This window comes from Lasiosphaeria miniovina, assembly GCF_030549165.1.
Source record: "Lasiosphaeria miniovina strain SMH2392-1A chromosome Unknown B0T26scaffold_3, whole genome shotgun sequence".
NCBI lineage: Eukaryota > Fungi > Ascomycota > Sordariomycetes > Sordariales > Lasiosphaeriaceae > Lasiosphaeria > Lasiosphaeria miniovina.
In genome coordinates, this window is record NW_026848222.1 from 5,776,885 (window position 1) to 5,803,232 (window position 26,348).

The 26,348-nt window shown below is 55.7% G+C and overlaps 6 protein-coding genes across 6 annotated transcripts; 4 read left to right on the forward strand and 2 right to left on the reverse strand.

Moving 5' to 3' along the window:
- Positions 1–464: 464 nt before the first annotated feature.
- B0T26DRAFT_641797 (uncharacterized protein) lies at positions 465–1,607 on the forward strand (the record flags this gene model as incomplete). The annotated part of the gene is made up of 1 exon (XM_060437374.1): positions 465–1,607. One exon carries the CDS (start codon positions 465–467, stop codon positions 1,605–1,607), a length of 1,143 nt encoding a protein of 380 aa, XP_060299243.1.
- Positions 1,608–3,617: 2,010 nt separating this feature from the next.
- B0T26DRAFT_641606 (uncharacterized protein) lies at positions 3,618–5,601 on the reverse strand (the record flags this gene model as incomplete). Its single annotated transcript, XM_060437357.1, has 3 exons — positions 3,618–4,474; positions 4,539–5,160; positions 5,230–5,601. The coding sequence occupies 3 exons, from the start codon at positions 5,599–5,601 to the stop codon at positions 3,618–3,620; spliced, it is 1,851 nt and encodes a 616-aa protein (XP_060299244.1).
- Positions 5,602–12,076: 6,475 nt separating this feature from the next.
- B0T26DRAFT_603211 (uncharacterized protein) lies at positions 12,077–12,670 on the forward strand (the record flags this gene model as incomplete). The annotated part of the gene is made up of 2 exons (XM_060435780.1): positions 12,077–12,370; positions 12,446–12,670. Coding segments are annotated over 2 exons (519 nt in total), but the record flags the coding sequence as incomplete, so codon positions are not given.
- Positions 12,671–14,367: 1,697 nt separating this feature from the next.
- On the reverse strand, positions 14,368–15,303 carry B0T26DRAFT_597423 (histone-fold-containing protein; the record flags this gene model as incomplete). The annotated part of the gene is made up of 3 exons (XM_060435648.1): positions 14,368–14,550; positions 14,672–14,803; positions 15,193–15,303. Coding segments are annotated over 3 exons (426 nt in total), but the record flags the coding sequence as incomplete, so codon positions are not given.
- A 3,173-nt stretch (positions 15,304–18,476) lies between these two features.
- B0T26DRAFT_750602 (uncharacterized protein) lies at positions 18,477–22,693 on the forward strand (the record flags this gene model as incomplete). Its single annotated transcript, XM_060445245.1, has 5 exons — positions 18,477–19,960; positions 20,029–20,312; positions 20,378–20,894; positions 20,987–21,381; positions 22,578–22,693. The coding sequence occupies 5 exons, from the start codon at positions 18,477–18,479 to the stop codon at positions 22,691–22,693; spliced, it is 2,796 nt and encodes a 931-aa protein (XP_060299247.1).
- Positions 22,694–23,277: 584 nt separating this feature from the next.
- On the forward strand, positions 23,278–24,363 carry B0T26DRAFT_641452 (uncharacterized protein; the record flags this gene model as incomplete). Its single annotated transcript, XM_060437343.1, has 3 exons — positions 23,278–23,850; positions 23,916–24,127; positions 24,183–24,363. 3 exons carry the CDS (start codon positions 23,278–23,280, stop codon positions 24,361–24,363), a joined length of 966 nt encoding a protein of 321 aa, XP_060299248.1.
- Between the last annotated feature and the right edge of the window lie 1,985 nt (positions 24,364–26,348).

Consider the following 26,348-nt stretch of genomic DNA (forward strand, 5'->3'; position numbering starts at 1 on the left):
AGACGACACTCACTCACTGAGTCACTCATTCTCGAGTTCAAGACGTGGTGTGTGGTGCAGCGATGCCGTCCCAAGCGCGCCCATCTTTCTTCTTTTCTTTTCTTTTTAAAAGAAAAAGTTTCGGTTTCCATCTCGTCATCGCAGGGTTGCACGTTGCACACACCACCACTGCACTGTGTCGTCCATTCAGCTATTACTTACTTACCTACTCACTCATTCGGAGCGAAGCGAAGCATGTTAGGCGAAGTCATGAAAGCTAATCAATTGCAGGCTGCTAGGGACGGACCTGTCTGTCTGCATGTATGAGCAGTGAGTGAGTGAGTGAGTGGGTCTCGTTGCTTGCTGTCCAAAAAGTCCCGCAAACAAACCTTGCATTTCCGCTGCGCGCAAAACGTCAATTCGGAAAGCCAATCTACATTACCTTGAACCTTATCTACCTACATATTGCCTTACCAACCACCGGCATGGACAGCCAGTACCGGCTTGAGCTCTCCGTCGCGATCGGGGCCGTGCAGGCCGCTGCGCAGATCGCGCGCACAGTCCAAGCAGCGCACCTTTCCTCCTCCTCACAGCAACAGACGGGAAGCAGCAGCAATGACACGCACATCAAGGAGGACCTGAGCCCGGTGACGGTAGCCGATTTCGCGATCCAGGCGGTGCTGACAGCAAAGTTGCGTGCGGCGTTCGCCAGCGACGGCGTCGTGGGCGAGGAGTCGGCTGCGGCGCTGCGTGGCCATAGCAACGGGGCGGCGCTGCTTGCGGTGGTCGTGGACGTGATTGCGCGGTGCACAGCAGACAGTGATGTGACTCTCAGCGGCGAGGCCGTGTGCGAGCTGATTGACTGCGGCGTGGCCGACTCTGACACGGTCCCTGGGGGAGCGGACGCGGGGCGCGTGTGGGTGTTTGACCCGATCGACGGGACGCGGGCGTTTCTGCGGGGCGAGCAGTACGCGATCAACGTGGCGCTGGTGGAGGGCGGGCGGCAGGTTCTCAGCGTGGTCGGGTGCCCGTTGCTGAGTGCCGACTTGGCAGCGCCGGCGACGGTGGCGGACGGCCATGTCGACGCGAGCGGCCGGGGCTGTCTGCTGTTTGCGGTGCGGGGATTCGGCGCGTATGCGCGGCCGCTTATCTGTGGACAAGGACAAGAAGAAAAAGAAACCCGGCAGCTTGCGCGCCATGCCGACGGCGTCTCTGTGGACGGGCTGCGCTCGGTGACGTGCTGGAAGCACCTCGACTCTGGCGTCGACGAGGCGCACGAGGCCGTCGCGCAGCGCCTTGGCCTGGCGTTCCCCGGCTGCGATCTGCTCGGCTGGGTGCCGAGGTGGGCTGTGCTGGCGCTCGGCCTGGCTAATGTTACTGTTTGGGTCTACAAGACAAGGTCGCGACACGGAAAGATATGGGACCACGCCGGTGCCATGCTGTTGTTCGAAGAGGTCGGCGGCCTCATCACAGACGTCGACGGCAGAGATATTGACCTGACCAAGGGGAGAAAGCTCACAGCAAATTTTGGCTTTGTCGCAGCCCCGAGGAGTGTGCATCACATTGTGCTCAAAGCCGTGCGCGACACGCTGAGGGCCCAGGGTAAACAAAAGTTGCTGCAGCAATAGGCTCTGAAATGGAGGAATGGTGGTAGATCGGCGGTGGATAGCTCCCTAACAAACTCAAATTCCAAGCATTGCTTCTCGAGCCCATGTCATGTAGCGTACTCCAAGCAAGCTGCTAGTATTACCCATATATGCAATGCATCCTGTCAAATGCCATCCTGAACCATCGCTTCTCAAGCTGCACCCTCGCTATTTCCATCGCTCGCTTTGTCATCGCGTCCTGGCATCGTCACCGTCGAGCACCCTAAGTACAGGATAACCGCGCGAATCATCATTAACTCAGTCTTCATCCCCGTCTTCTCCCATCTTCCATTGTCTGTCATGCCTTCTTCGAACCCAGACCTCCATTTGTGCCTGTCCTCAAGCCTGAGACACAAAGCCGACATGTCCTCGGTCCCATGTGTGCTAGTGTTCCTCCCACCCACCCTTCAGCCCGGCCAAATCCAGACAAGGCGTGGTATATGTCCTGAACGAATCGAGGGTGTGCGAGGCAATCGTCCTCCAAACAACCGAGTTGCTCTACAGCCAACCAACTGCATGCAGATCTAACCGGGGGTGCTTGGCTCGGCGACCAAATTCCGGTCACACCCGCTCAGCGACAAAAGACAGACGTAACAAAATACGTGAAGGGAAAAAGAGAAACGAAAAAGAGACGAATAAACAAAAACACAAACAACAAATGCAAGCCAAAAGCTGATATGCAAAACCCATCAACGCCCAGGCCCGCCAGAAACCGCCTCGTTTCACCGGGCTTGGTTGGCTCCGGAGATCTGGCGGACAATCAAAACAAGTAATCCAACGAGGGGCCGATATTAACCAGGCCGTACTTTTTATAACCCCAATAGCAAGGCGTGCGGCATCTCCGAGAAGATGGAGCCTAACCAAGCGACATTCAAGGCATCATCTTATTAGGGGTCAATAAGAAAAGAAGAAAGAAAAGAGAAAAACGCGCGAGCAAACGGAGCACCAGGCATTCATTAGACTGGGGCGAAGGGAGGGGGGTGAGGGCAAGGGGGTGGAACGGAATGCGCGTAGCGTACTATGTCATTGCTAGCGAGCCGGAAGACATGCGTACCGCCAGGCAAAGGGTTGTCATAGCCGTCTAGGACGTAACGTCGTAAAAAACCATAACAGTCATAAAGGCGTAGTCGAGTGTAGATAGCAAATCTCTTTCCTCTACCCAATCAGCCTACACGCGAGGACGAAGGCAGACTGGGCGACAAAAACGGTGCGAAACACAACCCCATCCAACTCTTGGTCCGCACCGCAGCGTCAAGGAAACATGCCGAGTTCCGACCAGGCCGTTGGCGTAAATGGTTGCCCATCAAACTGTAAAAAAGTCTTGTATCCTAAAATTCTTCATCTCTTTGTTTCCTTTTTGGTGGCATCGGATCGTGGTCATCGTCTCGGGAAAGTGTGAGGTCCGGAGAAAGGGAGGTTGAGAGTACCTAGATGGCTAGTATTTGGAGCAAAAAGCAAGCCAAAACCTCGCCAACCTTGATACCCCGGCTTTAACTAAAATAGTAGAAAAAGCCAAGCCGATACGAGTGAAAGAGTCAACTCGTTATAGATACCCGTTATGGATGACTGAGGGCGTCTGAAACAGAAATATTACAATGTGCGTATGCGGGAGCATAGGTAGTGTGAAGGTGAAGTAAATCAATAATCTGGCGCTGCTGAGAGGTGAAAGAGATCTCGAAGCACTTGAGCGTAGCCCTCGCTCAAGTACGTTTCTTTGCATGTTGTAGGCTGGTATTGCGCGAACGATCGCCTTTTCGGGTATGGCGACGGGATGCTTTCGATTTGCGAAGTTCTCTTGCTGCCGAGCAGTCATGCTCATAACAGACAATGGGTGTGCTCGGTTCGATCTTTGGAGGAAGGAAACGGCTGCGCTGACCTGAGATTCGGTCCGACTAGAATCTCGATGCCCCAGACGACCCGTTTCCCCTTGGCGCCGCATCAGACGAATCTAGCTCTGGAATCAGCGGTCTTGTCCAGGGCCAGAGAAAAGCATCAGACGTATAACATACCACTTCCACGCTGCATGTGACCGTTGGTGCGGCCTCGCCCAGCGAAGCCCCCAATCCCCTCACCCCAGTCGCCGCTAGGCCCGTGGGGCTGGCGCTCGGGAATGCTCCGAGAGCTGGTCCCGTTCATTCCGGGGCGTTGACTGCCAATGGCGCCGGGATTTTCCCTAGGCCGGAGCCGACCGGGGCCAAAGGAGTCGCCCAGCGACATCGCTCCCAGGTTGTCAATCAGCAGAGACGGATCGTTGGTCGACCCAGTACCTGGCGTAGTCGGGGTCGGCAACGAGCTGTTCTGGCCGCCGAGACTGGCGCTGTATTCTCCGTATTGGGCCACGTTCGGAGCGTGAACGTTGCCCCCTTGTGGGTAGCCGACCGTTGACAAAGACGGGCTCGGAGTGTAGGAGCGCAAGTCGGCAAATGACTTGACGCCGCGAAGGGTATTCATTCCCCCATCGGGGCTGTCCGGGAGCTCGAGAGTCGGCCCGTGCCTGCCCTGCCTGCCCAGAGTTCCATATTGACCTGGTGCGTTGCCACGGGTCTCGGCGAAATCGATCGTGGCAGCACGGCTCAGGCCTCGTCGATGCGCGTCAGCCGACACGCCGGCTGGCATGTGCATGGACGGCGCTGCCCCGGTATCCTTGACGACATGGAGCTGCCTGTTCTGTCCCTCGCCTACTGAGCGGTGCTCGAGGCCCATATTATGCGCCAAAATATGGACGGTCCGCCGTTGCTGAGGGGTGATGGTGCTCGGGAACACGATGATCTCACGGTTCGGATCGCTTCGGAAAAGCGTCAACTCGGTGTAGAAGCTGAGAGTGTCGGGGTTGTTGAGATCCACGTCTCCTGTGGTGGCTGCTGGTCAGATTAAGCAAATTGGACAAAAAGGTTGGGGGACCCAAAAACTTACGCAATGGCGAGTTGCGCGACCTCGCGGTGTGGGCAGCGTTCAAGGAATGCATCGACGTTTGCGTGTGCAAACCCGGAGCTATCGGCTGGTGCTGCTCCTCGAGTTGGCCACGTTTCTCCCTCTTCTCCCGTTCGATCCGCTCTCTTTCATGTTCGGGTAGCATCTTCTTATACTCGACTCTCAGCTTTCGTCCCTGAACTTCATACCCGTTAAGTTGCTCTATGACAGACTGCGTATCCATGGGGCTCTGGAAGTTGGCAAAGGCAAGCCCGCGGAAGATTCCATTGTCGAAGTGATAGTTGAAGGCGTAGGGCTGGGGCAATCCAAGTTCCGACATGATGGTCGTAAGCATTTCTTTCCGAACGTTGAACGGGATATTCTTGATCACAATGGCGGTGGGGATGAGGTCGCTGCTGAGTGCCAGTGCCTGAGCCTGCGACTTGGCGTCGTGCCGGGGATCGTAGCCCAGGTTGCTTGGGTAACCGTGGCGGTCATTCGCAAAGTTTCCGTCGCCATTCATGAGGTTCATCGAGTTGTTGAAGTTGGCCATGGCCGAGTACTGGGTCGACGGGGTATTGAGGGCCTGGCTACCAAGCGCAGGCTGTTCGGGCATCGTCCATTCCTGCATACGAGGTATCAGCAAGCCCCGTCGTCTGTCGTCGGGGGAGACAAGAAGTGGGAGGGAACGGACTGAAGGGATCGCCCGGCGAGGTCCTTGGCGCAGTCTGTTGTCACCCATAACGCCGTTGACGGTATTTGCGCCGCCGTTATAGGCCCATGCCTGGGCGTTACCAACAAAGCTGTCCGCGGCGAAGCTCGCCGTGGGCGGTATCCTGTTGTGCCTGAATGCATTGCTGTCGTAGGTGCCGAATCGGTCGTCGGCGGTAGCAAAGATGGCAACAGGGGTCTGGCCAACGGCGTCCATCTGGCGCTGGTTCATGCGATTGACGCCCGGGAGACCGGCCGTGGTATTGAAGCCGGGCCTCGTGGCGCCGGGAGACCGATTTGTGTTGTTCATCTGATATGCACCAGGAAAGAAGTGGTCTGGCGGTTGGTTGTTCATTTCCCTCTCAACAGGCGGTCGAGGCAGCTGGCGCTAGCGACCAGCAGACCAGACCCAGACAGTGGTCTCGAAAGGAGCGTGGATGGGGGTGGGGGGAAAGTCAGATATTAACTTTTTTTCCAGACGGAAAAGGCGCCGTAGGGGGAGCCAGGAGCAAAGATCGGCTTGTCGAGAACAGACTGCCGGCGGCTGCTTTGGCAGGTGGACGGTTGGAATGCAGATTCTTCGAGTGGAGAGGGGCGGCGTGATTTTTCAATGACGCGGAAAAGGCTGCAGGCTTCGCCCAAGAGCGAAAGAGCGAGAGGCAAAGTGGCCCACAACCGAAGCAGCAGCACGTCTCCGCAAGAAAGGCGAAGACGGAGACGGGGAAAAGAAATGCTGAAGGGCCGGGTCTAGAATAACGAAGATGGATGAGATCTAGGTCATTCACTGTCGTCGCTGTTTCGTCGGCGTCGTGGGGTGGTGCAGGCCACTGGGGGCTGGAGAATTGGGTTGGCGAGGAGAGGCGATGCAATGAGCCGAGAAAAGTGGCAGGTGCGCCTGTCAGAAAAGAAGAGAGTAGAGGCACGGTTGGAGCAACCTCTTTTTTTGTGTGCGAGACACGAGTAGGTGGGTTTGCTGCCAAAAAGCTAGTAGCTCGGCAGCCAGGCAAGTCACCGTGCACGCACCCGTTTCGAGGGCTTGCAGCTGGGGTTCTTGCTCCAGCTCCTACAGCTCCAGGGCTCTGTCTTGCTACATGCATGCAAAATACTCGCCGAATACATTTTCCAACTAGGATTCCGTACATTACCTGCGCTCCAACTTTGAGGATCTACACTTTGGGTGCCTTCATTCTGCACGTGTCGGTTGGGTTCTACTGCGCCAGAATGGGAGGTCGCCGGCGTCGGGCAGTCTTTGTGGGCAGCAAGCTGCAAGATCACAATACAGGCAACCATGTTGAGCACGGCCAAGAACAACAAGAGCGTCGAGCCGTGTTGATACGGAGCAGGGAAGGTACACATTGTTGTCTGCGGCTGGGTAGGCATTCCCTTCGTGATTAATTGACTCTGTTTCTTACCCCGAGAAAGCTCTCTGCTTCAGACGCGGGGCGTGACCGAAGCCGCAATAGTAATAACAACATTTCTTCTAGCCGCGTTTCCTCGTTGGTCAAGGAAGATGCGCAAGGGGCTAAAAGGGGTGAGGCGCCAACGGGAAGGTGCGGTGCGAGATTCCCAGCGGCGGGACCTAAAATATAACCACAGCGGAAGCAGCCCGCTTTCCGAGCTCGCCCCACCACGGACGGTAGTCCAATCCTCGAACGATCGTTGGTACTTGGGTAGGATGAGTATTATGCAAATAAACCGGCCAACTAGACATGTATAGATGAGAGCTAGGCCTCTAGGGTTCTAAATTACAGGCTCCAAAGCCTACCCCTTTTCTTTGAGAAAAACATATAGGACGAACCGCAAGATAGTAATGTTCCTTTTATCTGGAATAGTACCATACTAACAGCATTGAGGGATTGAACTATAACACTGGAGATCTAGCCTGAAAACTAGACTGCTTCGCAGCTAAACTTCGTATTCGTACATACATTATGATTACATACATCATGGATAATTTTCTAAGGTATCTTACCGCAAGTCGTGCTTGATGTCCGTACATGAGATCGAACCCATTGAGCGGTGCCATCATCAACAGCGGAGGAGCACTAGAGGTAGAGCGGGTGAGTCGAGCGAGGCAGCAGCGCCCATGTCCACTCGATGCGTGCCACCGCCCGCTATTTGCGACTCGCAGCCGTGACTCGGAGCGGGCGTGGCAAGGCAACTGGCGTGAGCATCAGCAGGGATAGTCAGCTACAGACTGGGCTTGGCTTAGCAGCCTCTGGCCGTTTTGCTGGGACTGGGGATGGACAGGAACAGGAACGAGGGAATAGCATTTTGTCATGGGATGCAAGCTGAATGGCTGGCGCTGGCCATTGGGAACTGGCACAGCTTGTAGGCCGCCCACAGACATCAATTCCTCGACGAATGGGATTGGCGACGGCGCTGACATTGCGGGACTTGCATGGAGACTCAGCCAACAGTGGCAACGGAAGTAGGTCGTTTCGTTGCAGACTGTAGCCACTGGCTGGCCGTCCGTGCCAGGTGACGAAAGGACCAAAAAAACAGCGGACCAAACACGAGCGAATAGAGAGTTACAAGGGGCAGATTCATCTTAGGAGGAGCCCAAAGGATCGAAGTAGCTTTTGGTTGCGATTATCTTCTCCTTTCTGAAGCGGGGGACCTGGGATAGAATATCCTGCCAATACCATAAATACAGAGACAGTACAGGACCTTACCTGATCTGCCATCGGCGCAGCGCAGCGAGAGGAACATTTACAACACTAAATAGGATTTTGCGTATAATAACCCCATTTATTAGAAGAACTGAGCTGTAAAATGCGAATTAAATGTAAAAGCACAAACGCCACGGAAGTAAATGCGTGACCTGGCCTCTGACCACGTGCTTCGTCCAGCTGGCCTTACCGAAGTCCTACAGGGACTGTATTACCGTACATTACTGTACATACGGTGCGGGATGTTACTAGGTACATTAAATTCTGGGGAACTTCTAGCGGGCGCAGGTGAAGTGGGCAGGCAAGGTGGAAAATGTGGAGCTCCACCTAAACTTCCTTCCATTGCACGCAGGCGTGTGTTGCTTTGCGGCTGGGGACGTCTCACCTGTGCTCGCCCTCTTTCCATGCTCGTACGCATCCCCAATCCACGCCAATTGGCCGTCCCAGCTTGCCGGAAGACCTCGAAGTTGCACCGCCTGAATTAAGGCCTCTGGCTCTGCGTGGCTCCATTGGCCCAGACCGCGGACAAAAACCGACGCTGTGCACGCCACGCGAATCGTTCCTGTCCTATGGGCCGGCCAACCTCCAATTTTAACATTAGCAGGCGTCGAATCGTTTGGTTACCGGCTCAGCCAGGAACCCCGCCCAGGTAACCGATGAAAAGCTCAAAGTTACAGTTTGAAGCTCTCAAAACTGGACACAGGCTGGAACAGTGGAAAGGCTTCAAATACGGTCGCGCTCCCGTGCAACCTTCCCTGCCCAGGCCACGATGGAACTTCCATTCACAGTTCATGGCGCATCTTCTGTGCCACCCACGATGTGCATGCAGCTCGATGGATATGCCTGGGCTGCAGTCTGGTAATCACGGCACTGTCGACGACCGGATTTGTTACACGGCGAAGGCGCTCTGAGACTTTGCGCGTCTTTGCTGCCCGTTTTTTCGAAGCCTCTTTTTTGGCGAGAAACTGCGTGGGAAGCTGGGCACGTTTGCTAATTAAACTTGGACGTTGATACGAGACAGAAAAGGGGCTGCCACGGTTCGCAAATCGCTAATCGCGGGGGTGGTGAGGTCCTGACGTGCTTTTTGTTATTTGAAGGAGCCCAGCTCCACTCGGCTGCGTGAGCTGCGGCCGGCCGGCCGGCCGGCTAGTTCCCTAGCTCCCTAGCTAGCTGGCTGGCTGGCTAGCTAGCTGGCCGCATTTTATTACGGAATATTCCGCAACACCTTCCCTCATGATCTCATCTTCCAGGTTGCTGCCACGCTGGATTGGCACCCGCGTCCAATATTGACCCTGGAAGGCGACATCAGCATAAGCTCCATGTTATTGCCACCACTAGAAGTCTAGTGACGGGGCGGGACGTTTCGCACCTTTCCCAGGTGATGTAAAATCAATCTGCCTCAATAATGGTACCCAGGATCCAAGTGGCAACGGCTTCTGTTCTCTCTTGCAAATTTGCGAGCTTCCTTTTCTCTTACATCAATTTCCGTACTAACAATGGAAGCCGGCTCTCGGAGAAGCAGTGGTTTGCCGATACTCGGGGGATCGGTTGCGCAAAGTACTCATTAACCTGGAAGGCGTATTGAACCACGCGACGAAGCCTGCTACGTCAACCCGACTCCATGATCGTTGCCGGCTCCTTCCGAGCCTGACAAGTGTTGGCCAACTCTCGTTTCCCATGCCCATGGGACGAAGTTGGTCGTGTGGGAGGAACCGTTGCTTCCTCCCGGGGCCAAAAAGACATTGGGGCTTTGCGAACCATCCCCCCTTCTCTAACTCTTCATTCAATGCCAACGACGCTTCTTCACAATCTCGTGGCCATCACACGCTCATCTTACCCCATATTCTATAATATTAACCATGTCAATCGGATTAGACACGACCTTATTTCAAGCGGATCCCAATCCGAAGACCAATGACATCCCCAATACTGTTTGGACGGACGGGCGATGGGTTTCCCCTCAAGGCTTCACCTCTGGTTCTGTATCAGCTACAGACGTGAGATCCATCGGCCTACTACATTGATGTCCCAGGCAACGCTATGCAGGCACGATGACGAAAAAAATGGAGATTTTTTCGATCTCGAGAAACTGCGTCCCCTCACAGATTGCCTCCACGACGCCGGCTATTGTGTCCTGCTCTGCTGCGTCTACGACCTTCCGAACCAGTGCATGTGCAGCACGGAACACCTAGACCCCATGTTATACCCATACGGCACACGACATCCGGACGGCACGGGAATAATTCCTGACCACATGCTCGACCAACTGGCCGGCGCCATGAACTCTTTCATGCATGACCCCGGAACTCTCAAGTTGACGGGTCACTTGCTATTGCCAGCACTGGGCGTTTGGATTGGCGTGGGCCAGGGCGCTTAGTTAGGCTTCACCTTTGGTCGCCGCTGGCCATTTGTGACGCATCGCCTAATTGTCTGCAGAGACGTTTCCTATTTCCGGCTTCTCGGTCCCGATTCTTCTCGGCGGCATATAATGGAAGAGAAAGTTTACGAATCCGGGCAGAAATAAGTCGCTACATACAGCGAGGCAGTGCTCCAGGAGTTGCAGGACTATTTCAGACCCAGTCAGAGCTGGGAATCCTAGAACACCACCCTAGTTGCCGACAAGCTCCGCGAATGTGAGACGAAAATCCAAGCTGCTGTTGAGGAATTTGAAAACCAGCTTTCGATATGGTCCGGCACAACTCCAGCGTCTATGACACACTTGGTCTTGTTTGTCGACGAGTAGAGAACGCCGCAACGGGCAGATCATTAATCTATTTCCGCAGCCTAGCTACGTCGACTTACGTAGAGCATATATTTAGATGTATCATATAACGTGTGGGATTAGCCCTAGTCTAGGCTGATGCAAATTGGCTGACTTCATCGCTTCGGCCGCTTGTCCCTCCCCGCAGACGGAGCTGGTAAAATAGTTCGCGCATGAGGCACGGGTCGATTCATGTCTTCAAGCCAGATGTCAACGGATTAGCGGCAAGTTAGATGTCTATTGGTTTACGCTTTGCGGTGTCTTTGATTCTAGTACCTGTCTAATCGCTCCTTTGCCACTTCTAACCGTGCCTTTATTCTCGCGCAGTTCAAAGAGATCAGACCGGTGCTTGGTGCCGCAAGTATAAACAGCATCACGCTAGTCCTTTGTCCACGGCCTACTTGCTTCCCGCAAATACTGCCTCGAATCAACACGCAAGGGGCACGGGAACAGCTGCTGAACAAAGAACAAGTCCTACATCGAGCGGGACTGGGTGCTCAAATTAGCACGGGCCGGACCTGGAGGAGCCTTCACTCACACGTCAGAGTGCTTATCTAGGAAAGAGGCTTTGTGCTCTTGCACCGAGTGTCACCGCCACCAGCGTTTGAGCCGTCCGCTTTACTATTTTGAGCGTGCTTCTTCCAGCGGCCGGCAGGGTTCTTGGGTCTTGCCGATCTGAACCAGATGATTGTCTCTTTTCCCGCCTTTCAAATAATAACCTGCCCCCCCTGCTCTGCTCTTGTTGTCGCCGCTATTGTTGCGAGATTCTTTTCTTCAACTTTTCAAACGACCTTGTGTCCTTTGCCTGCCTTCTTCGAAGCAGATTCATCAATACCTTATTGTCTTGCTTATTGGTTATTACTTATCTTCTGTTCTCACTTTTCGTTGCAATTCACTTGTCTCACCTTTGCAAACTGGCCTTGAGGAACAGATCACATCTAATTTTTCATATCATAGTTACCTCTCGATTTAGTAACTCTCGCGAGACTTATTTCTTCTTCACTCGGCACTATATTCAGCAGGATCAGACTGAACCGACGTAAGCGCTCATCGCGGCCAGAAGGACTCGACTAGTCGCTATTTGAATTTCGCAAGTCGTCGAAACAGAGATCCGAGCCCAGGAGATGCTTCCCAGAGCTGGGTCCAAGGGCAAGCCGCCGCGGCTGGCCCTCACCGATGGAACTAGCATCGTGCTCCCCTCGCGGGCGCCGACGCCGCCCAACACAGCCGCGACGCCGACCAACCCTACTAAGCCAGCGGGCGCGGCTATGACGCCCGTGTCGCCGGCCAGAAAGCGCTTCAGTCTGACCGTCCCCCCCAGCCCCTACTCGCCCCGCGCCAAGTTCACAGCAGCCCGAGTTTTCACAGTGCCGCAATCACCACCCACATCGCAGCCACCGCCGCCCGAGGAGCCGTACCCGTGGCTATGGCGATGCCATCGCTGCCTCATCCTCTACCGGGTATCATGCACCCGCCGCTGCCTCGAGTGCAACCACGAGTTCTGCAGGATGTCGGGCTCCAGCTTGGGGGTCAAGACGAAGAAACACCGCCGCAGCTCCGCCGGCCCCTGCAGATCCGAGTTCGACTACACGGCCTGGGCTGCCTGGGGCGCCTTTCGCCGCACCACGGCCATTGCCGCCGCCACCGCCACAAGCGACATTACAGCGAAAGCCCCCTCAAAGGCATCATCAGTAGCAGCAGAAACCGGCCGAAAGCGCCGGCGTGTAGGCTCCAGCAGCGCCATGGAAGCATATGCAAAGTTCGAGTACGTGCCCGCCGACAGCAGCAGCACGGCGGCCTACGACGGCGGCTCGTTGGACGGCGGCAGCGACACCACCATCGCCATGGCATGGGAGCCCGTGGCAGGCAGCGAGGCGGCGCGCGTCGAGCGTGCCAAGGAGAAGATGTACGTGCGCGACGAGCACAACTGCTGGACGCACTGCGACTTCCCGGCCGAGTGCCGCCACGCTGTGTACCGCGCGTGCATACAGGGGCGCGCGCGCGCCGTCGGCAATGGCCGGCACGCCGTGCTAGTCTCGTCAACATCATCACCCAAAAAAAATAAATCTGCGCAGATCCGTCGGAGACGCGCCGCCGTCGTCGTGCCTTTGTCTCATAGCGACGCCGACGACGAACTGTCCCCCGCCGGCCCCTCGAACTACGACACGGAGCTGGAGCTGGACCAGGACGAGCTGGACCAGCTGGAGGCCATTTACGGGCTGTACTGCGTCAGCGTGGTGGCGGGGGAGGAGGAGAGCGACGTTTCGGTCTTGGAATACGACCTTCTCGGCACGGCCGTTGCGGCGTCGCAGTGCTCAGAACCAACGGAGGGCAGCAAGTGCGACGACAATATGCCGTATGCCCTGGCGTCGCCGCCGCGGCCGGGGTCGGTTTCCTGGTTTGATGACGGTGATAGTAGCAGTAGCAGTAGCAGCAGCAGCAGTGACAGCGGCGACGACTAGGACATGGAGGGAAGAGCATATCCTCCACGCCGGATCTGAATTATCTAAGAGCGCATGTCGAACGGGATTTGGGCTGGTTAATTAGGGGCAACTGGCAAGGAGTAAGTAAGGGATTGCGTCGGTAGCGGCCCGGAAGCGGCTCGAAGACGACCGTTGTGCTCCGTCCGTTTGTATTTCTTTTGCTTTGGCGGATAAAGAAAACAGCTGGAATGGACTGTGTGCCTAGCCTAGATCTGGGGCTTGGATGGCACTGCAGAATATGAGTTGCGTTGCGCAATACAGGTGCCGACGAAACCCAAGACGAGGACGCGAAGACGAGAATGGAGGCGCTTTATGGGGGAAAGGGCTAGGGCAGGGCAGGGCCGCTTGCCTTACTTGCTGTGCAGGTGCATGGATTGGATGTATAATAATAATGCGATAGATCGAATGACATAGTTGGAACTTGCGCGATCTTTTTCTCCCTCACTAGGCACCTCGTACTTAGCGTGTGAAGTTAAGATGAACGTCGGCGTAATATTTTGACTCATTCCTGAAAACCACCAAACTCATCATTTGCCCTCAGTGCCCGGCGCAGAAGCAAAGCAAAGCCTAGTTCTGCAGGAACCCTATGGTGTATATACTTGTTTGGTACACAGTTTATGATACCGCCGTAGCGGAACAGGGCAGAGCACTTTACGCACAACAAAGACAGGAACACGCCGTCAGAGTCAACCAGATCTCAATCACCTAGTATTCCAGCTACCTAACAAACCTATCCTACCTAACCCACCAGCCGGCAGACCCGTGTCCCCGGCGTGCCCTTAAATATCAGAAGTCGTGTTGGTACAGATGTCGGAGCCACCACGGCGGGGTGCCCCTTCAAGCACTACTAGCTCTGCCGTCTCTCGGCCAGAGACCGGCACCTGCGACCCGGCGCCATGCCGCCATCCCGCGCGTCGCGGCGCCCATAAGCAGCCGCCTTCCACAAACCAGGGCCTCGACGGGAACCCAACTCACGAGTAAGAGCTCCGACATAAAAGAAGGGAAATAAATAAGAGAGTCCCCCAGAGACAACAGCGTAACTCGCAAAATAAAATCCCCTACCTACTCCATCATTCCCACCACATATATCGCGTGCAAAGGGATCTCGTCGGTGGTTCGGCGGGGGTTGAGTTCGAATACTCGACGGGTATCTTTTGAAACCGTGCACATCACGTCTTGTTTGCAAGTGGGCCGACCCTCTATGCCTCGGCGGCCTTGGCCTTCTTTTTCTGTTCAACCTTGAGGAGGAGCGCGCGGTTGATGTGAGGTAGGACGCCTCCGAAGGCGATCGTGGCCCGGATCAACGTGTCGAGTTCCTCGTCACCACGGATGGCGAGTTGCAGATGGCGTGGCGTGATGCGCTTCACCTTCAGATCCTTTGCCGCATTCTGTTGGGGCACAGCCAGGTTAGTCATAGGGGTGACGAGAGATGGCGCAGTGGGCGCTGGCAGCAAAGGCCAAGGGAAGGCTCTACCAGGATCCGCTGCAGCCAACGAGGGGGGCACTTACGCCTGCAAGTTCGAGCACTTCGGCTGTGAGGTATTCCAGAACAGCGGTAACGTAAACAGCAGCCTTGGCGCCAACGCGCATTTTGTTTTGCGTGTTTTGCTTGAGGAAACGCTTGACACGGCCGCAAGGGAACTGCAGAGAAAAAAAGTCAGCACCGTAGGCATGCACGCGACCGAAGGGGCGAAAGCAGGGACAAAGAAATGGCGTCGCGCAGGCGGCCCTCGGGGCAGGTAATCGTGGGGTTTCTGTCGAGAGAATATCGAGTTTGATATCAAAGGTCGATGCATCAAACAAATAGCGAGTCGCAGAGGATGGCGCGCGACAGGATATGGCTGATATGGGGGCTAGGCCGTCGTTTCGGTGGGCGTGTGCGAGTGTAGCTCGGGAATGCAGGACGGGCGCGTGGCTGGAAGTTGCTTTCGGGTGGGCGTGATGCGATGGGCAGGAGGGCAAAAATGGACGAGCAAAACATGGAAGCAACAACAGCCGGCGCATCGCAGCAATGACGCGACATAACATACCTGCAGACCAGCGCGGGCAGAGTGGCTCTGCTGTTTCTTGGGACCGTCGGCTCCAGACGTCTTTCCTCCTGAACTCTTTCCGCCCGACGACTTGCCCTTTCCGCCAGCCATTTCTGCGTTCCGAGGAGGGATGCGCGGGGTGGTTGGGGCGAATTAGTTTTTTCCTTTCCGAGGGTTAAAAAGGCGTACAAGAATTTGAGCGCGTGGGATAATCGCAGTAAAAGTCCAGATTGCGACGGACGCGGGCTGCGGCGATGGGACCGAGACTGTGGATGAATTTGCGACAATCTTGGATCGCGATGTTTTTCGTTGTTGACGGGTCGAAAATTCAGAGGGGCGGCGATGATGGAGGTTTCTGTTTGTTGTTCCCGCAGAGCTGGCGTTCCCCCGTTAAGCGAGCCTTTGGGTTCTGATTTGCCGCGCCTGCAATTCTTGTTGACACACCCAAGGTCCCGTTCCAGGCCGCCCGCGGTGAGCTCACAGTTAGGCCCATCAGTGGAAGGAGCGTGCGCACGGGCCAACTGTCCAGTTCGAGGAGATGGAAGGCGCCGCGCAGCCAGCCGAGAAGACGGACAGAAGGACAGGCCCGCGCGGACAGTGCAAAGCGCCGTCACATCGTAGGGTAATTGAATCGCTTCTTCTCTCGAAATGGACGGAGGAGGGAATAAGCTCAGTCCAGTTGCCCGCTGTTCGTTAATGACGGCGCAGAGGCGGCAAGCTGAAGAATTGGCGGGGGAGATTGCCTCGACAGCGACAGCGACAGCGGCAAGGCCTAAGGCGGGCGGCAGTCTGGCGCTCTGCTGCCTGCGCCCGACGGACGTGCCTGCCTTGTGCTCACCTCTCTAGCTCGTCAGGGGGGACGAAAAAGGTGAGAAGACGTGGGAATCAGATGGCCGACCATAGTACAAGCCAGTTTGCACCGTCCCCGAGCGTGTGTGCAGTGGCCAAAATGGACTGAAGAAGTTGCTCTGGGATTCAAGATGGAGGCCAGACTTCAAAGCTGAGGTTGTCGCTCCAGCCCCACAACCGTGTCAGTGTTCGCTGTGGCGTCACGGCCAAAGCACCGCCCACGCGGTCTGTCATGGTTTCAAGCCCACTGTGGCGTGGCCCGCTGCGAACCTAACAATTACGGAATCCACAGTGCGATCGAGCAGACCATGCTTGTTAACAGTCACCTTGAGGTACGGAAATGGTTATATTTTTCTAAAATTATGTAAGACCCGAATACTTTCTCTAGTGAGGATGTTGGATCGTAATTTTGTTTTGCCTTCCTTTTATGACATTTCCAACATTCTAGCAAGCGATAGAACAGTGCACACCGACTCCGCTGTGCTGTACTGTACTCTTCAGTTGTCTTTCTACCTAAACGCACTCCCATCATTCTTACCCAAGGTACCAAGAGTGCGGTGACTTATTTGGGTATGATTCATTATGGTCAGCACCTCCATTCCCACGCAGCAGCCCGGTCCTCGTTCAGACTGGGGCCGCTGTCAATCTGTGACTGTATGCCTTTCGAATCTATATTCGGGGCCAGAAGCTCAACCTCGCCCCGCATGCGTATGCCATTGCGTGAATTGGATACTGATGTGAACTTGGAAAGAGTAGTCTGTTATGTGGACTGCAAAAAGAGAGAAAGAGAAATACAGAGGGCCGTGCTCATATCGAGAATAACGAGTGCGCGCGTTTTCGTCGCCAATGAGAAAGACCAGGATACCGGTGTGTCAAGTCACCTGACAGAGTGTGGGCGGCAGAAAATGGCAAGGAACTTGAGTCAATACCGAAGGGAGTACAAAAGCAGCGCCTAAAGCCATCGACTCTAGAGCGCGATAAAGATTGGGAACGGGGCGCAGTGCACACCAAAGCAATTGTAGGAAGAGTCATTGAGAGGGGGAGTAAAGTGCCTAGTTTGACGCTCTCGCTGGCGGTGCCAAGCTAGCGACACTGTTGACAACGACGAGAAGTGCGGAACTATCCGTGATAATATAAATGCTTGGCAGAGTTGGGAGAGCAAATGATGGGATGACGGCAGCCTGTTGAGAAGGTTAGGCAAGGCTGGTGGGATATCGGGATTCGTTGAAGGATGAAAGAGGAGACAGTGCGAGGATCAAGTGTAAACCGATCAAGGGGAATCGGGATAACATCAAAAACAAGCTAAAGAAATTGAAGAAAAAATAACGAGTAGACGTCAGCAATGAGCAGTGCGACGACCTTAAGACTACAATGAGCAATGCGACGACCTTAAGACTAGTTCTGGTAAATCAGCTGTGGCTAGAATGATCTTCTTAAGGCGTTCTCATGTGCGTATTCCGTACATAGTGGCTGTGGGATGTTTGTTGAGCCTCCAAAATCGCTCAGGTAACGACAAACGCTTATTGTCAACGCGCGCAAACTCCAAAGAGGGGAGAAAGGAAGAATGCCTCGCGCAAGGCGACAAGCCCGGCTCCGAACCTCAATACTTGACCGAGGTGGCAATTTTGGAGAACGAGAACAGGTTATGCGACGCGAGGCTGCCGTACAATACAAACCCGCCGAGCTTGGGCGGGCCTGTTCCTGTTGTTGCGACAGTTGTGTTTGAGAGCCTGATGAATGATGACGGGACAGCAGTTGCAGGGCTAGCTTTGGTTGGAGATGGGGGGTTCGGATTGAATCTAGCCAGTCTGTGCCTGGTTCGAGCCAATGGCGCACCTGCGTGCCTCAATGGCTTGCATGAGGCCGCCTGCGCCCGCCAATATGAACGCCGACCTGCTCCGACTCCGCCTTGCCCAGCTGCCAAGGCACCGCCGCCCACCTACTTCAGGAGTCGGCCAGGCAGGTGGCCTGTCGGTCAGTCGCTGTAAAGAGATGGGTGTGCCCCAGTTGACGCATCCCAGAACTAGTCATTCCGAATCCAATGGCCATGAAATAGTTAATATTAATAATAACGGGCCGAAGTCAAATAAACCGGCTCGTCTGAGCTGGCTCTTCCTGCGTTGCGGCAGGGCTTATACACCCATTTCCCCTTGATGTTTCGTGTTTGCAGTGGTGACCAAAATTACCAAGCCGAGAGCCTTCAATGATAAGCAAGGCTGGGTCGCGCCCTGCCGTACGTTTCGATTTAACGGGGCCCAATAGCCCTCGTCCTTCCATCTGTAACAGGTGAGAACGGGCAACCTCTTATTCTCGACCTTAGGTCTCTTCTGTTGCGGATACCGACGGGACCAGAACCACGAGAACCACCACTCGATACGTTGTAGAACGAGGCAGACTGCCTTCGCACCAGTTCAATCGTCTCCATGGACCCCACTATGCCGGCCTCGGCCGACACTGCGGGGCAGCATGCGGAAGCCCCGTTGATGGCCTCTTCAAACAAGCCGGCGCCAGTCGACATACAGCATCGCGGTGTCGTCGCCAGAAGAGAAAAGGACGCCGTGCCGACCCAGCATGTCGACAGACAAGACTCCGACAGCAGCTGGAGGAGCGCTTTCCAAGGGCGTACCGACACCATCTCGTCCATGTCGACCGCGTCCAGCATCACGGAACCGTCTAGTCCCGTCGCAGCCACTTTCCATGACGAACCCACCATCGTCGATTACGCAAGCCCGTCATCTAGTCGCCACTCCAGCTTCTATTACCGGACAGGACCATCCCGGGCGTTGTCGATCGCCTTGACGGACCTAGACAAGAGCTCACCCTTCCAGGTTCTCCCACCCCTAAACAACACGCCGACGCCCATATTCACACCGACACCCAGGCCCCGCCGGCTCCAGGACTTAACCATGACCCCAGTCTCCCACAGGGGAAGCTTTGGGAGACACCCAGGCCTGAGCCTGTCTCACACGGGTTCGGCCCCTGGTTCTCGGAGGGGATCCAACCAGTCAGCCGCACCGTATTCCGGATTGGCAGCCGCCCACCCCGGACACAACACGAACCTCGGAATAGCTGACAACGACTCTGGGCGTTCGCTCAGCCCCCCGACCAGCCCTGAGCTGCAGGCAGAACAGGACACCGCCGTCAAAGTCGAGGCTCCAGACATGGCCATGTTGAGCCGGGTCGGATCCATCGCTGATGAGCCCCTGGCGCCAATGGACGACAATGACGACGACGACGGCGGCATAACACCTGTCGATACCAGACCGAACAATCCACACGCGAGGGACACTCCAGCCTGCAAGTCCCCCAGAGAGGAACAGAACTGGATCCCGGACGACGACACGTCCGACTCCATGGTCGAAGACGACGCCGTGCTGCGTCTGGAGCCGCGCGACCGACTGGTCCAAGACGTCTGCGACAGGCTCCTGCGCGACGTCTTCGGCGTCGAGCTCAAGGACCTGGACCACACGGGCGCGGCTGCCGAGGCGTACAAGTCGGTCAGCTACTGTCTGGACGAGCTCTCGCACGTGGTTCCCGCTAGCGCTCTGCCTAACCCTGGGGATTTCGTCCACGAGGCTTCTCCGGGAGACACTGGCTCGACGACCACCCGATATTTCGGGGCTGGTGGCGATGCCGGCGCAGGTGCAGGCCGTAGCAACAAGCAGGACACTGGCAACGGCAACGGCGGCCAGAAGAGGCCTCTAGACAATGGCGACAACGACCCGAACAACAACGGGTCTAGCGATGGCAACGGCCCGGGCGGTGGCGGGGGTCCCGGCGGCAAGAAGCCCAAGCTGATGTCGGAGCCTCAGGACCAAAACCTGAGCTGCCCGTTCCGCAAGAGGAACCCCGTCAGGTTCAATGTCCGAGACCACCAGAGCTGCGCTGTGCAGTCCTTTCCCGACATCTCTCAGCTCAAGTAAGTCGTCTCTCCCAGCCGTGATTCGGACGGCAGAGGGTGGGTTCCCAACCGCTAACCCGGAACAGACGCCACGTCAAGAACTTCCATAAGCCGAGAAGCGCCTCTGTCTTCGCGTGCCCGCGGTGTAAGCAGGACATGAAAACAAAGGAGGCTTACGAGGACCACCTGGCAGTGCCCAACAATGAGATCTGCACGCCCCAGGAAGTACCGCCGAGTCCGGACCCCGAGAGCGGCATCACGTCGCGGATCGAGGACCTGCTCAACGGCCGCAAGGCAAACTCGAAGATTGACACATGGGACAGCCTCTTGCGCACCCTGTTCCCGCTCGACCTTGACCCGTTGGACCCTGGTATGTTTCAGGCGCCCCTTTTCCTGATCTCGAGATTCTGTCAGTATGCTGACGAGTTGCTCTAGAATTTGTGCCCCCGATCGAGCTTGACGAAGTGTGGTTCGAGTTTCAGGACGACCTCAACAAAGAAGAATTGAGGCGTCGGATGCAGCAAGAGGAAATGAGATGCTTGGAAGACGACGGGGACGTGAGGGACTCTGTTGAGCGGCGCATCGCCGTGTGCAATGAACATATCGAGCACGTCTTTGACAAGTGCCGAGCCAAGACCAATAATCTCTCTGGCCAGCCGAGACGCAAGCGGGGTCCGGCAACCAGCAAGCAAGCAGCAACAGCAAGCCCGGAAGACCAGCGGTACCTCACGCTCCCGCGCAACATCCCCAAGAAGCAGGGCGGCGGCAGCCCGAGCAACGGCAGCAGCCTCTCGTCGTCCTTAGACACCAACAGTAACGGGTCCTGGGTCAAGATTGGCCAGTCGCTCATGCAAGCACCAGCAAGCGGCGTGGAGTATCCGGTATCGATGGGAGGCGACGCTATGGTTGCTGCCGCTACCGGCGGCGTGGGCCCCACATGGGCCCTGTCAACGTGATGCCGGCGCCGGCCCCTGGGCCTGGGCTTGTCCAGGAAGGAAGTGGGCTGCACCATCACCGGATGGCATTGACGGATTCCGGGGTCAGCGGCTTCGGGGCTCAATACCACAACGACATGACCCCACGAGGCGGCAACAACCACAACAACGCCTATGCCGACGACATATTCTACCACCAGCAGCACCACCAGCAACAACAGCAGGCTTCCGACGGCTACGGGGGGCACCGCCACGCACACCCGCACGTCCACTACCCGGGCATGCCCGTGAGCAGCTATCCCGATCAGAACGTGCCGCTGATGTCTCCGCCTAGTGAGCTCCCGCTACGTCTGCCGGTGCAGATGCCAAATCCGAGCCTGCCAGAGGCCATGAACCGGGGCTATTTCCCGCATGGCTATCACGCTGTGACGGAAGACACAGAGTACGACGGCTATACGTCGCAGACGCAGCACAGCATGGGCAGCAGCGGTGATGGCAGTGACAGTACGGTAAACTACCTTGGGTAGGTCGTTTGTGTAACCATTAGAGGCTCGATAATGAACGATGCTTGTTTTTGCCCGTCCTGTTTACCCAGCAGTGAAATGGTTCATGATGGTTCATGGAAGCCCCTCAAACGTCAGTAAAGATCGCGCTGCCCAGATACTACCTAGGTAGAAAAGGTGCATATCGGGCTGAGGTGAGTTTGTCCAATGAATGATCTGCGTGCTGCTGGTGGAAAAGGGCCAAAAAAGGCTGGCAGTGGCACACCTGACAGAAGATCGGCAGAGCAAACACGGCAGTGAGCCTCTACTCAATGCAGGTCAAAGAGTACTACTGTCTGTACAAGGCTGCACATTGGTATGCACTGCTGGAAAACCGACCAAGAAGCAATACTGGCTTGCACGGCGAGGCACACAGGGCGGTGCGACGCCTTTGCAATATCAAACGGCCGTTCCTAAGGTATCCATTGGTGGGAAGGCAGGCACGAAGGCCAAAAGAGACGCTGAAGAAAAACGCAGAGGCGGTGGTCTGAAGCAGTGTTGAGCCGCGAGCCTGAGGCGAACGTGGAAGCCTTGCTTGGGACCGCAGAAGCAGCTGAAAAGGTTGAAGCCCAATGTCACGGAAGCTCGATTTTGATGGGGAGATATTGAAGTCGGAAGCTGTTTACCTAACCTGACCGTATGTGGTGTGGTGTCACTGGTGTGGTGCTTTGGTTGAATGGAAAGAACCGGAAGGCTTTCCCCGCGGCCTGAGCCTTGCCTCGCGTGTTACAGAGAAACCTGTCAGTGCCCCGCAGTAGCTAGCGAGAGTGGCCAAAACGCCCCGCCAATCGAGGTCATGTCCTAACAGATTTAGGCTCGGAGCATTTCCGCGCTGCCCCAGCCGGTTGTGCCTGAACCTTGTGGGCTGGATGGCCAAACAGAATGGAACCCAGCTGACTTGACATGGCGGCCGCCCCCATCCTGTCCGTCGCATGAAGCGCGCCCCGCGCCTGCCTCGGGTCTCTACCTTTTGCCTCTGCCAGTGCCAGCGCGAGTGCCAGCGCCCCGCGTCCCACCGATGCATGTAGCCCGACGAGAGTTGGGAGGTTATGACCGCCGCGGCGCCCTTCGTCTTCCGCGACACAACGCGGACTACAACTACCAGCCTGGTTTCATCTCCGGATTGAGAGCGCCGTCGCTAACTCTCAAGGCTGCCAGCCGAGCGAATCCCGACGGCATCGCGCCCAGCACGCCCAGCGCGTGACACAGGCGGCAGCCCCCTTAACCTCAGCCTCAGCCTGTTCGCCCGCCAGTTTGCCCCTAACTGCAACTGATTAGGACTGTTGCCAGGGCCGTTTCACCTGCGCCAACGACGCCACGCAGACGGGCGAGTGCGGCACACCCGACCACCAGCTAGCAATTAACATCGTTCCACCGTTGCTCATCCAGAAGTCGGTCCTTCCACGGTCTTTTCAATACACGCGACTTATTTTCTGGTGACACACTCACCGGCGGTTGTGCATGGTTCGGTGCACCGTTGACCGACCGGCTCGTGGCTTGTCTTTGCGAACCCACCCCCGCAATGGACGAGAGCATGGACCCTGCTGAAGCGGAGCCGCCTACAGGGATCACCAGCGCGACATCGACAGCCCCAACGTCGCCCCATCAATCTGGCCCTTCACCACCACCACCACCGCCGCCGCCGCCGCCGCCGCCTCTACCTCAACTTCCACCACAGGCTCATGCTTCACCTCCTCCGACTGGCAACTTCCTCCATGGCCTCATTGGGGGTGGCTTCCCCGACACGGTCAGGAATTCCATCTCGTCCTTCGCCAGCCATCATGACCCCAGGTCACGCAAAGGCAAGGGCAAGGCGCCTGACGTCGAGAAGGGGGAGGCGGGCGACAAGTCCTTGAGCATGCCCCAAGCGTCCAAGAAGCAGCTCCATCTGCTCACGCTGCCCCCGGAACTCCAGCTCATGATTTTGAGGCGGCTCAACTTTGCCGACATCGAGCGGCTTCGGCGCACGTGCAAGCAGCTCCGGGCGCTGGCCAGCCCGAGCCAGATCCGCACGCTGATGGGCCCCATGCAACTGCAGATGCAGCTGCTAGGCCATTGCAAGACGTGTCTGCTACATGACCCGTTCCGCTCGCGCCTGCTCCTATCCAGCTCGTCAGACCCCGGCTACCCGCTGGCTAGCCGCTGCATCGACTGCGCCCTGCAGCTCGGTGACCCCCCGATTCGCGTCGGGAGGAAGATCGACCTCGCCAACTACGACAATGTCTGGGTCTGCCGTTGGTGTGGTACTCCCATCACCGAATGCGCTGCCTACGGCAACGAGCAGTTCCACCGCACGTGCTACAAGTCGTACAACGATGCCTTGTTCTTCTTCTTTGTCCTCGGCTGGCTCCAGCTCAGCCTGGGCATTGTCGGTGCCGCTCTGGCGTTTAGGTACTTCAGGGACGCCGTCTTGGTGTTTGCCCCGACTCTGGTGAGTGTGCCAGGCAGTTGTATTTCCTCTCAAGTGCTGTCTAGATTCTAATTGTGCGAACCAAGACGTCCTTCCTGTTACTCTGGGTCTGCCTCGGGTTTCTGGTGTTCAGGGGCAACAGGCGGAAAACGTACCACTGGACGCTCTTCTTGGAGCTGACAATTCTCGCATTATGGATCCCTCCGGTCTACTACATTTCCACCGACATCATCAACTTTCCTGAAAATCCCGTCCCCAGGAGCACTATCGCAGCCCTGGTCATGTTCGGGCTTAACATGTGAGTGATAAAGCGCTCCTATATAATTTTTGTAGACGCTGACCAACTTGACAAGGTTCTTCCGCCTTTTGAACATCCTTGGCAATGTCGTTCTCTTTTGCGAGTACGACATGACAAGAATTCACCGGCCAAATGTGCCGCGGTGGCGGAAAGCGAGCTACCCAGTTTTTGCCCTGCTTGTCTTTTGGACGTATCCTCAGGCACTCGAGCGGAAGTACCCTCCTGACTACAATTAATGGAAGAAGAATCTCACATCGAGCTCAAATCTGGGGGTGGCTGATGTGGTGGATATTGGTGCATGTCTGCTGTGTATGTAGCATGTATTTTTTGTGCATAGTAAGCCTGGCTGAGGCTGGATCTGATATTTTTATGTAGATATGGGGGCAGGGGCTAGATCTAAGCATCGTGGATACATATGAGCGACCTGATAGACGGATATATGAGAATATTTGCAACTCACCTTGCAGCATGTGGTGAGATGCGCTGACATAGGGTTAGGGTTGCCTGACATCTCCAATCTTATCAGTTGAACCAATCAGCAGCAGGATATGAAGAGAAAAGGTGGGTAACGACGTACTGAGTTGAAGCGGTACGCACCTTCCAAGAGTTTTATTTTCTTCATGGAAGCAAACCGTGCCTTTAGGGCCGTGGAGCAGCTAATTGGTGATAACTGTGCGCCAGCCGGGACGGCAACAAGTCACAATCCCATGCGCTCCAAATACCAACCGAACGCCTGACAACACGCACGCTTGCAATCCAATCCCTGAAGGTTTCTTGGCTTGACCTTTTACGACAGGGGCTGCTGCCCTAGATCGAATGACGAGAGAAAATTGTTTGAGTATACAGATAACCCCGGTTACCTTGAAAATTGACTGTGGCACGAAGCCAAAATAGGTTACTAAATCGACCGGGCAGGTGGTGCTGACTCAAGCCGGCCACGGCAACGACCGCAAGGATCAACACGCAGGCCAATTCTCGCCATGTAAACGCGCCAGCAGCCTGCCAAGATACGGTGTAACATCCCGACCTTTTTTTCCACACGAGATGGCCCTACAGGCGTCAATGATCAACAGGGGCTAGTCATCAACGGTCAGTCGCTATACTCGCCCTTTCCCTATTGGTGATCTACCCGCACCCCCCCCCCTTACTCAACACCCCACGCTAGGTACGGAGCTCATTTATTTAAATAAAGGCCTCTAGACTCACAAAAGGCTGGAGATATCTGCCTTCTTTTCTCTACATCACTCTTTTCCTTGTTTCCAAGTCTCATTACAATCTCGTTATCTCATCCCGCAACTCAAGTTCTCAACCCACCAAGACGCCAACCTTTAATCCCCAATCACGGCCCCGAGAACAAACCCATCCCACCACCTAAGGAAACGGTCTTGAAAGTCAAGGACGCGTTACGAGAACTCTACAAATCACATTCCAATGCCACCGCAGTGGACAAAGCATTCGAGCTTCTGCTCGGCAAAAAAATTTACCCTAACCTACTAGGCAAAGACGAAGCGGCGGAGGTGTCTAATTGTCAAAGCCACTGCCGCAAATACAAGTCAAATGCTGCACCGGGTTCGAAACCCACCGCCAGAATCTCTTTAGCGGAACAGTCGAGGGCAGCACTACAGCACCCTAGAAGACTAATTAGGTAGCGAAACAGCTCTACAGGCAAAGTTTAGTTAGATGAATTGCATGAGTAATATCTCAACCTACCTTTATCGGACATCGTTCGTCTCTTTATTTGACTTGAACTCTCACGATTATGCTCGGTATTAAACTACTCTCTTTACTCACCTGAAAGCAACAGAATTTTTGCACGGATTCTTTTCTTTCGCATCTTTACCCCATCAAATTCCAACTGGAAGGGTCTCTCCATCTCGAATTTCTCGGTATTATTTTTCTCAGGACATCAAAGACTGATGGATGTCCGGGTGGCACACACCTCTCTACTGCGGCGCCCGAAAAACACCCCAACTATGTCATATCAGCAGAGCAACTCGAATAAACTTCTAGCTGACCACCACATAACGTTGATCGCGCTGGGCGCCGCCATCGACATGTTCGTACTGCCCAGAACATCTAGCACACCTTGGCGGCGCTCTACATGAACAGCTACGCTGCTGAGGTGGAGAACATGCGCGCCGAGGTCAAGATAATAAATACTGGAGAGCGCCGAGAACAAGCTAATTCCGCTACGCGGTTCACCACCGCCTAGACTAACCTC